This window comes from Diuraphis noxia, unplaced genomic scaffold (assembly GCF_037042655.1).
Source record: "Diuraphis noxia isolate RWA-SAM2 unplaced genomic scaffold, SU_Dnox_SAM2 contig0001, whole genome shotgun sequence".
In the NCBI taxonomy this organism is placed as follows: domain Eukaryota; kingdom Metazoa; phylum Arthropoda; class Insecta; order Hemiptera; family Aphididae; genus Diuraphis; species Diuraphis noxia.
Genome location: NW_028301711.1, coordinates 93,329,154 through 93,341,411, shown reverse-complemented (window position 1 = coordinate 93,341,411; position 12,258 = coordinate 93,329,154). Strand labels below are relative to the sequence as shown.

Sequence of the window (12,258 nt, the reverse complement as noted above, 5' to 3'; positions counted from 1 at the left end):
AATACGTAAGTACCTAACAGCATGATATTATACTCTGTATATACAACGTTTAAAAAATACTACACCAAATACTGGCTTGCAAATCTGGTAAAGTCAATAAAGATTAAACGATTATAAGGAGGAAAGTATATAGCAACCAAATAGTTTTACAAAAAAACAAATAAATATTAAAAAATAAAATATAATTGTTTGCAACTATAAGCAGCCTGCCGTCCCTCCGGTGAAAGAAATGGAGATAAAAACTTATCAATGCAATATTTGTGACAAATCGTTCAACAAAAATGGCCATTTGACAATGCACCGAAGAACACACACTGGCGAAAAACCGTACGCGTGCAATGTTTGTGATAAGTTATTCAGTATGAAAAGCAATTTGACAACACATCAAAGAACGCACACTGGAGAAAAACCGTACGCGTGCAATGTTTGTGACAAGTCATTCAGTATAAAAAGCAATTTGACAACACATCGAAGAACACACACTGGCGAAAAACCGTACGCGTGCAATGTTTGTGACAAATCGTTCAAAGAAAATGGCCATTTGACAACACATCGGAGAACACACACTGGCGAAAAACCGTACGCGTGCAATGTTTGTGACAAGTCATTCAGTATAAAAAGCAATTTGACAACACATCGAAGAACACACACTGGCGAAAAACCGTACGCGTGCAATGTTTGTGACAAATCGTTCAAAGAAAATGGCCATTTGACAACACATAAACATACGCACATGTCACTCTGATCGGTTTGATCAAAGATCTAAGATCTAACGATCATACTGAAATAGAATAAGTCATGTAACGTTTACATTGATTAAATTGTGTATGTTATACTCTTGACGAATAAATTATTTAAGCTCTGTTTGTTTATTATTTGTTCTTTATTTAATTAACAATGATGATTCATACAAGTTATTTTTACAAATTATAAATTAACGTCTTAATACATAATAATCGATCATATCGATCATTTTTAACATTTTAAATATAGAACATATTAACCATAATCTTATAAGTCTAATTGTTTAGGTTTGACTACCTTTCTACTTGTCCTAGTGTAATATAGTCTTTTTGGTTTGTTTGTCTAGATATTATGTTGTAATGTTCTATAATACTCGATTTGTAAGACTCTTCTTTTTCACCCACTAAGCTGTTCTATTAACCTATTCTTAGTTTCTTAAGAAAACTGATATTCATACTTAATTACTTGCTATATTTATCTTTCACATAATATGATCTGGGTTCATTGAGTTTTTTAATTATTTTACTTTCATGCTATTATGTGAACTTATTCTGAATGTAAAATTTTTCACCCACCACAAAACAAACAATTTTTTTATTTGTGCATCTGTTATAATGCAGAGCTTGTATCTTATATGACATAATAATAATTTTAATATGGAATGAAGGGACACATCTGCAGAGACTCAGTAAACCCAAATTGCGTCTCTATTCAAACGAATGCATACTTTCGGGACACTAGTATTATTATATTGATGCTATAGCAGTATCGACCTGTTTCCACGTGTTATGTACTCAACACTATGTTTAACTTAGAATAAAGGTAGTCTTTATGTTAACTATAATATAGTAAATGGCTAGACGCTGGTATATAGGCGTCTAATCTCTTTTTTTTGCTTATACGTGACAGGGTGACTGTAAATCGGCCTTGTCAACTGTTCAGTCCAGTGACCAGCTCATACGAGTTAAGTATAGTGTGCTTGAGTACAATAAATAATTATGACTTAAAGAGTTAATAAATTATATATACTTGTATATACATATTATTATATTCATTTAAAGTGTGTATTCTTTTATAAACAATCACCTTATATACGAAACATCAATATTTGGTTTTTTTTTTTGGCCCAATCTCCTCACAAAACGAAGAGAAAGAGTTATCATTAACAGACTTCGTATCGGGCATACTCGGCTAACCCACGGCTACCTCATGACAAAAGACGAAAAACCTAACTGCACAACATGTGGCACCGAACTAACAGTTCATCATATCCTCACAGAATGCCGACAATACACAGAGGCACTCGATCAGCTGAACATCCCAACCACCTTAGATGCAGCCCTCGGTCCAAATGCAGACTCCACATTCAAAATTTTGTCTTTTTTTAGAAAATATGAATTGTACGACTTAATTTAAAATTATTATATTTAAAATACCAAAAAAATGTAATCAATAATGTAAAGTTTAAGACTAATGGCCGTTGTCGCCGATGTCCTTTTGATCAATAAAAAAAAAAAAAAATATTTGGTTTTCACCTATACTACAGAGAACGGAACAACAAATTTTCGTCTTTCGGACATAACTGAAGACACAATATAACATATAATACAGCATCAAAGTCTATAAACCGTGTTGCTCATAATACATGAAAACAAATAGCATTGCAAACATTTTATTGGTCGGTAATTTTGAAAAAAAATTTATATTATTAAATTATCATTGAAACAATTTCATAAAAAATTTACGGAACATTGTCGTCAAGGAGTACCGCGATTGAAATAATTAGGTTTAACGGACACGCGTATGCGAACGTAATTAAATTTGTTTGTCTGTGTGACAACGAGGCTTTAAAGCTAATTCTATGAAATAATAAGCATTCAACAATTCTTTTTCCTCATTATAAATGTATTATATTATTAAAAATATTATGTTATTACAATACTATAACAACTAAAACAAAATTGTTGACATTTCATGAAAATCATATTTACATGCATTCCGCTCAACATTTATATTTAAAATATTCCATAAGTGTTTGAAAATCACGATCTTTATAGCCAACGAGAATAAAAATTGATGATGAGACTGTGGTGAAATAATATTTAAAAAAGCGGGTAAGTAGATGCCGTTATTCTGTACAGTACAGTTTATAAGTGTGTTACTGTAATTAGTGGTATTCAAATTTGAATTCAATGATATAATAATTATAATATCATTATTCGTATTATGTCTATTTTTTTTTCGTTAAACGGGTATTAATAATTTATTGCTGAAATATCCTATAATTATAAAAAAATAAAAAAATAGTAATCAATTTAATAATTTTTTTGTTTTTTGATGGTCAAGAATTATTTTTTATTTCATTGGAAGAAAGGGACAGTAGAGTAAAACGGTAAACACCTATAAAAAAACTGTGTTTCTATAATTTTTAGATTATTTTTGTAGCAGAATTAACTACTTACGTGGAACTTTATTTTAAATTTTCATTCCTTAGCTATAAAATTTAAATGTTTTATACATTTTTAAGAACTAAAGAATTTTCTAAATTTTCAATTAAATAAATTTTGTCAACATTTTAACTTAAAACGAAGTCTGGCGATAACGTTCGTCATGAACACACGTTCGAGCGCACGTCCGCTCCGTTATCGCTCCTCGTAAACACTTTGAGTCCGCCTAACATGGCGCTGCCTCAACCACCACAAATCCAAAAATCAAAACGGCATTCGTCCTCGCCTTCTAGTCCATCACCACAAGAAGAAAAGAAAATCAAGCAATACACATCACCAAATCGATACGCGGCACTGGCCAAGGTCACTGACGGCGAAACCGAAAATGAGGTATTTCAATCAAATGATAACATAGTAGTCTGTGAGCAACTATATAAAACTAAAATCACACCTAAGCCTACCCGAATACCGGCGATATACGTGAAGAACGTCACCAATTTCTCAATATTCAGTAAAAAAACAATATCACTCACAGGCACAAACGATATTTCATTTAAGTCGCCACACCATCATTTATTATAATCCGCACCAACAACCGCATAATCTACAACATAGTTATCGATCACTTAAAAGAAACCAATGCCGAATTTCACTCTTTTCAGCCGCACTGCAAACGGCAATACAAAGCAGTAATCAGAAATCTGCATCGCTCCACTATCATAACTGATACCTATTACAAACGTCCTGGCTGAACTTGGACACTCGGCCACACGCGTGGTTAATATCAAAAAGAACCATCGTCCTTTACCACTGTTCCACGTTGAGCTGGCTCTTAAAGAAAACAATAAAGAAATCTTCAAGATTACAAAACTCCTTCATTCCGCAGTATTGATTGAAAAACCACATACAAAACGCAAAAACCCGCCACAATGCTACACATGCCAAGCATACGGTCATACGCGTAACTACTGTAGTCAGCAGCCCAGATGCGTTAAATGCGGCAAAAATCACTCAACTGATATGAGCACCAAAGATAGTAGCCTCCCGGCTAAATGTGCACTATGCTCTGGTGCACATATACAGCATCATATAAAGGTTGTATCATTTACATAAAGCTGACAAATTCTACAAACAAAACAAAAAAGGTAGTAATTCCAAAACAACAAGGCACCTCACGTCGTCATGCAGCGCATGCACCCCAATCTGGTCCATCATATGCCAGTGTAACAGCTGCCCAACCAACATCCAGTACTTCAAACTCAAATTCAAATTCAACGTCAAACATCTTGAATGAACTAAAAATATTATTAAATCCATTAATTTCTCTAATAACTGTAATTCTAAGCAAACTCACAACAATATTCCCATAGCAGCCATTACTTCCAATTAAATCTCTTATCTACATACCTCATTAAAATTATCTACAATCCCCATTCCATATTCTATTTGTAAACCGTAATCTAAACTTGTAAAAGCATGATTAATATGCTGAAACATTTAATTATTAAATAAATGAAAAAAAAAAATCTTAAAACGATTATATACTCGTAGGTTAGGTTAGGTTATATACTCGTATATTAAAAAAAAAAACGTACCTACTCATGTATTTTTAATATTTTTCAACTGTTATTATATAAACTTATGGAGAACCTTGTATTACATTTTCATTTTTATGAACCAATGAATAAAATTTTACAGAATACAAAACTAAAAACGGACAATTTCAAATGTCTATATAAATAACTTACAAATTGTTGAAATGTGTTAAACATTTTATCAAGTATAGGAATAGATAAAATAAACATATCGTGTAAATTTCAAGTTTCCACAAATATTCGTGTATGAATAACATCAAAATAAGAGTATCGGTACAAGAGAATTTGAGCGAATATCCAATGTTGTAATTCAAATGCTCATAAAAATTTAATTTAACTTTCCGGTACACATTTTTATTTGATAAAAGTAGACAAAATCGTGTTGGATTTTCAAATCTTGGATTTCAAAACATCATGGACCAATGAATAAGTTCAAGTAATTGCATTTTTGTAATTATCTTTTATCATTTTTTTAAATATTATTTTTAATGTACCTTACCTACAGTTATATTTTATTAGAAAAAATCATGAAACCGTTTTCACTTATCTCAAACTTGGAAAGACTAATGAAACCGTCGGAGCCCTAAGAGTTTTCAATTATAAACGGATTTAAAGTATGTGCAATTCTACAGGTCATAGGTGGCTTATTGAGCTTGGAAACCCACAGTCAAATCTCAATTTCACTCATTGGGTAAGTGCAATCCAACGCATAAAGCATTAATATCAAACAACAATATTATTATTTTTTTTGTTCGGTGTTTTTGAAAACTATTGGGAATTTCAAAATTTGACCCCCCCCCCCCCCCCCAACAATGTACTAACTTTATTCACTTTCCAATCGGTAAAACTACTGAAGTTGAAAATTTCGACAACTTATCGTGTACACAGACACACAAAAAAAAATTTAAAATACATTAAGACATGATAATGCCAAATAATTTTACAATCATTGTTTCATATAATTTTATTTCACTTTAATCTCGTCCAAGATTTAGTAATTAACTTGTTATAACAGTCACAACAAACTATATTGGGCGTACGTATACAGTATACACTGTAGTCTCCGTCCGAGGTGAGCATGACTGCATGAGACACGTTTCGTTTCGACGTTCGAGATAGAAGGACCTGAGTCTCAAACGTCTCATTTCTGTAGGTTAGGTTTAATTCCCAAGTCGAAATGATTTGCTCCTTCGGTGATTCCTATATTATCATGTACAGGTATATCGTGGCAACGTGTAATTTCGAAAGAGATTTACCGAGTCGCCGGGTTCATTGTCCCGAACAGATGATAATGTAGGAACGGGATCCGGTGCGTGGTAACGTATGATATTGCTATAACATGATGACGTATAATATAATAAAGGTACTGATTGTTTCGCATGAATCTACACGGGGCGGGCCTATGCGGATATGAATTATAATAATCGTATAAATCATAGTTTTAGAAGGCTTAGTATTTTTATTTTTTATTTTACTTCGACATATTTTCATTTTATACTTAACACTACAAATAATATATGTATAGCCAGTCAGTCCATACCTTTTATTTTATAGACGAATACGAAATAACAAGCGTATGATTCAGCCAGCCCATATTATATTATTATACACACCAAAAAATTATTAAGAAAATGTGACAATATTTTGACAACTGTGCAAAAATAAAATACACATTTGATGGATTCACTTACAATAAAATGCAGACATCAATTCACTATTTTAAAATGATACAATTTTATCTAATTTTGCAAATATAATAACCGCCATCAGTATTTGAGTTACCTATTGTGTTTATTATTTATTAGTTCATTGTTGTTTTTGCTTCCATACTATACCAAATGCATGTATTATGGAATCAGCATACCTATATACAAAATAAATGTCCAGCGGAAGCAATAGCTGAAGAAATTTATATTAAAATGGCGAAATTGATTAAATCCCGGAATAACACATAAGTAAGTACTACTGCACGAATTGAAGGAGATTGGTCAGCAAGCAACATGTTATATTTAAAAATACAATTAAAACACCCCCTCTCATAAAAAAGAACATGTTTTATTGCTACGCACCTGAGTAATATCACATTACCATAACTATTTACATATCTCTAAATAATAATATAACTTCAGGGTTAACTGTGTCATAAGGCAATAGTGTGCAGGTTGTCTGTTTAAGATAAAAATCCAATCCACTTCAGTTTTACGATTTTAATGATTTTATAATAACGAACTGACCCCACACGCTAACGTCACACCAGACGCGCATTAATAACAATATGATCGCTCCAACACATAAAGCACTACCCCTCCCCCCCCCCAGCATCTGTACTTATAATTTCATCACGTCGTCGTAATCCTATTATCGACAATTCGGAACGTGCATAATATGACGATTTACCTACTGTATAATATATTATTATTATTATTATATTGGCGTAATATTAACCACAAGTATGTACAATCTAAATTATTCGCGAACCCGAAACTGTAGAATATATATATATATATACTATATTATACAGAATAATGATATAAAATATAATATGTGTGTCATGTTATGAAAAAATACTACGTGAGTGTATTATATGATATTATTATTATTATAACCATATTATTATTTTCGTCGTCATATACTCAAATTATGTAGGTCACGAGCACAGCTGGTCGGAAAAGTTATAATGAACGTTGTATATTGTTGTGTACGTCCAGTGTCCGACAACCGACACTATCGGCTGGTAACCATATAGGTACTATAGTAGGTATATATATATAGCTAGGGCGTTTCCTGGTTTTTTAGTATACTAACTTCAATAATGATTTGGCATTTTATTAGTAAAGGACTTTTAACGACACTTATACGATAGTCGTTACAAATTTTAATTTCAAAACTAAATATTGCGACACAATTAAATATAAGCACACCACGAGAGTGGGCGTACCCAAAAACCCTATTTTGAACTGCGTAGTGGTTTATTCTATCGTATACCTAAGCTTTATGGTGGCATCTTTGCCGTAAGTATATTTTCATTTTTTACATATAATATAATAGTAATTAATCGCGCCATCATAATATTACAAAATCAAAGTAGGTACTTGTTTTAATAAAAAAGATATATTTTAATATTTATAAATATTAATATCCCGGGGCACAGCGACATAGAGGGCAATGAAAAGGCAGATCAAGAAGCCAAGATAGCAGCAGAGCACACTGATATATACCCATTACCCATATTAAATATTACTACATTCGCAGACACGAAAAACCAAATTAAAGAACTAACTAAAATCAAATGGCAAACTCACTGGCTCGAACAAAACACCAAATTAAGAAAAATTAAAAACTCCATTTTCAGTTTGCCCAACCTCCTCACGAAAAGAAGAGAAAGAGTAATTATGAACAGACTCTGCATCGGGCATACTCGACTAACCCACGGCCTTACCTCATGTCAAAAGAATAAAAAACATATCTGCACAACATGTGGCACCGTACTAACAGTCCAACATATCCTCACAGAATGCCGACAATACACAGATAAACTCATTCAGCTGAACATCCCAACCACCTTAGATGTAGCCCTCGGTCCAAATGCAGACTCCACACTTCAAATCTTGACATTTTAAAAATAATATGAATTGTACAATTTAATTTAAAATATTATATTTAAGATACTTAAAAAAAAAAAAAAAAAAAAATGGAATTAATGGAACGTTTACGACTAATGATCGTTGTCGTAAAAAAAAATTAATTAAAATATTAATATGTAGTAAGTTGTGGTGATATTCAATTTTTACTGTAAAAACCCAGAATTTTTAAGCCACTTATAAACAAATAGCGCTCTATTTAACTACAGAAATTTAAAATAAGATTTCAAACTTTCTGTTCAAAAACTATAGAAATAAAAAACATACCTATGTAAATAATTAATCTAATGACAAATGTATATCAATATTATGTATATTATGTATTAAGTAGTAATTTAGCATAAAATGTATGCTTTAACTGTAAATAGACAACAGTTCTTTTAAATGTCGCTAAAAACTGTAAATATATTTGTATCGTTATAATATAATTGTAAACTTTTTTGAAAAAGTGTATTTCATTTTATGAAAAGATAATTTAAATTTATTATACCTATTGTTGAATTGAAAATTCATAAGTAACTAAATATATATAACATGTATAGGTATTTAAATAATACGCATGTGGAAAGTTTAATAAAAATCAACGAAAACTGCAACTGCATGAAGGCACTGCATGTAAGCGGATTGATGAATAACAATAATTACTATCTTAAAATGAACGAAAAACATTAAGCCTTTTTTTCCATTAAAACAACAATATTAATGGATAAACTATACTACTATAATTATATTATTACTACTACCTATCCTATAGTGTAGTGATTATATTAAAGCTTCTGTAAGTACCTACCCTTAAATATCCCGGATTCACGAGACGGGAATAGAATTTCGATTGAATTCGCTAAAATATATAACATGAGATTATTATCAAAGGTATTGCGGAAATTCCGGAAACGCCCAGTGTGGATTACATAGAGTACGGTCGACTACAATTATTTAGAATTAACGCGTATTATGTATTTTATATTTATAAAGCACATAACCGTTTAAAAAAAATGTATTTCAAGTTACAACGTAATGTATTATTAGTATGAACCGATGTGTACAGTAAATCAGAAAGATTTCGATTTTGTTTTATGCCATGAGGTATGAAATGCTACGAGATTTCGATATGATAATATGAATTATTATATATTATAAAAAATAAAAAAACAAATAATTTACCATTAACCACCTTTAGGCTATAAACATACCTACTCAACGATCGAATCGTTGCAATAATGGCGTACGCTTCATGAACAACTTCAAAGAACTCAGATATAAAATTCTATAAGTAATTAAATATAATACTTAGAAAACTTAAAAGTAGACAATGGAATATTGCTTTTGATAAACTTGTAAACAACTGAACGACTAAGACCAACAAAATAATAAAAAGCAAATATTTTGTATATAACTTTTAGTTTTCAAACAAAATTATTAATTAATATTTTTATGGAATACATTTTCAAAATAAAAATATTGAAGTAATAAGAAAGTCGTGTTCTCAATAAAAATTGAAACAATAATCGATCCGAATGATGTTTGCAAAAATATAATATTTAAAAGCACAAACTCCGTCGCCATAGAAATGTATTCGATAAAATTAATTTACGTTAAATATGGCCAATTTTGTAGTGATAGATTTAAAACTAAAGTGAATTGATCTATTTTCGAATTTAAAGGTGCCTCATCGTATCTAGCCACCATTCATATCATTGTGTAATTGTGTTATAATATGTTTTACAAACTCATAGGTTAGGTTAAATATTTTCTAGGGTATGCGAAATATACGAAATGCGAATATTTGAACGGTTAACGGAGCGAAAAAATTATTTCGACAAACAGACAAAGTATGTAAAAGAAATCTTGCGAATGAATGTCCGTTTAATAAAACACGGGCACATTGCTTTTCTGCGAATATAAAATAAATTTGATCTAAAAATGGTACGGATTGATGGCGTGAAAACTCGTTGTTCGTTTTGTGTTTGCATCAGTCGGCGCAAAGTTCAAAAGAAACATTATGCCAGAACAGTTTCCAGATAACAATAATAAAATAATTTGTATTCTGACTGAAGTTTAGATGGCATTTAAACGACTACCTCCTATACAGACGACTCAAAAGTATGTTGTTATTTTTTTGGATACCTAATAATATATTAATCATTTCAAGGTTATGAGTAATCATTATCAAGTCTGCGTCGGTAGGTATATTATGTATATAATATGATGCATAATATATATACAGAAAAGTCATTTTTTAAAATTATACACGTGAAGAACGAAGTGTCCGAAGACAGCAGGTGAATATGAATAACACAACAAAAGTACGTGGTCGTTGTGTTAAAATTCTTTACTATTTTGGTCTTATTTAAAACGTTACAAAATAAAAAAATAAATCATTCGTTTAAGCAAATTTTAGTTATAATGTCGCATAATCAATTATTTATTATTGTTGTTTGCTGCGTGTTTTAGTTAGATAAAACACTTGGTCAAATCACAACGGCACAAATTCACTTATTTATAATAACAAAAAAAAAAAAAAAAAACCATTATTTCAGTAACAATTCTTACAATATTTTTTTATTTTTTTTTTTATTGATCTGAAATATACATCGACAACTAGGCCATTAGTACACGAATTTTTGATTACATTGTTAATATTTTAGTATTTACATGATTACATTAAATTAATTTGTACAATTCTGTTTTATTTTAAGAATAAGATTAAGCTTTTAACGTCCTATGGGTTTGGTCCTAGTGCTTGACAATTAGAATATTTTATTAGAGTGGTGAAATTGCATTTTATGATTGTTTTATGTTTTCAAAAATTGAAAAAATTAATTATATTATAATACAATAAATTCAGTAACATGTTATAATTTAAACTATAAAAATCACACTTTTCTTTAAAATAAAATTATGAATAATAAAACCAACTTTGTGCCAAAATGTAGAAATTTTCAACTTGTGTATACACGCATAATATACTCTAATTAGAAAAATAACACCTAATTAACCTGCATTGTTGTAGGTATTCGTATAATGATATTTGTGATGTGTACCAAATTGTCGGGTCTTAGAAATTAAAATAGCTGATTGTATATAAAACAAAAATCTGTAAATAATTCATTTAGAAAATTAAATTATCTACCTATTCATATTTCTACAATATATTATGCAATTATTATTGGTTATGTCTGAATCACGACAAAACACCACATAGGTGTATGGGTATTGTAATGTTGAAACTTGAAACTAAGTTAACTTTGTATAATAATATAATATCTACACTAAAATATCAAAAATTGGAATATGGCACAGTCTTTTATTTTCAGTTTATTGTACTTACTATATAACATTACATCCATATGATAGATCAATCTTGGGGGGGAAGGTAGGATAGATCCCTCATGACCTATATTTTTCAACAATTATTCATGACTTTTATGATATATTATACATGAAACAGAAGCCATAAACTATGTATTTTATAATGATCAAATAGTGCATGTTAATAAATCAGACCACCGACCCTTCTCCCAACAGCAAAATCATATTTCTACCTCTGGTTGTAACCAATAAGTGCATTAATATTACGTTAGTACCCATACCTGCGTTTACTTAACATGAGTAGGTATATTATTTTTACACTTGTAGCTGCAACATCATTATGTTTAAAATTTACATATTATATTTTATTTGCAGCGAATATAAACATTATTGTTTAGGTGAAAACGGAAATCGCTCTTCGTTAAAACATAATCTTTTTTTCTTTCCGTGTTTCAAAAAATAATTGTATTGTGTCGTTTCAATTAAGTCTAATATGTATAGTAGCAGGTACATCCGGCT

At 30.4% G+C, this 12,258-nt stretch overlaps 1 protein-coding gene across 1 annotated transcript; it reads left to right on the top strand.

Moving 5' to 3' along the window:
- Window positions 1-229: 229 nt before the first annotated feature.
- LOC149062486 (uncharacterized) lies at window positions 230-745 on the top strand. Its single transcript, XM_089215344.1, has one exon. It carries the CDS (start codon window positions 230-232, stop codon window positions 743-745), a length of 516 nt encoding a protein of 171 aa, XP_089071470.1.
- The last annotated feature ends 11,513 nt before the right edge of the window (window positions 746-12,258 follow it).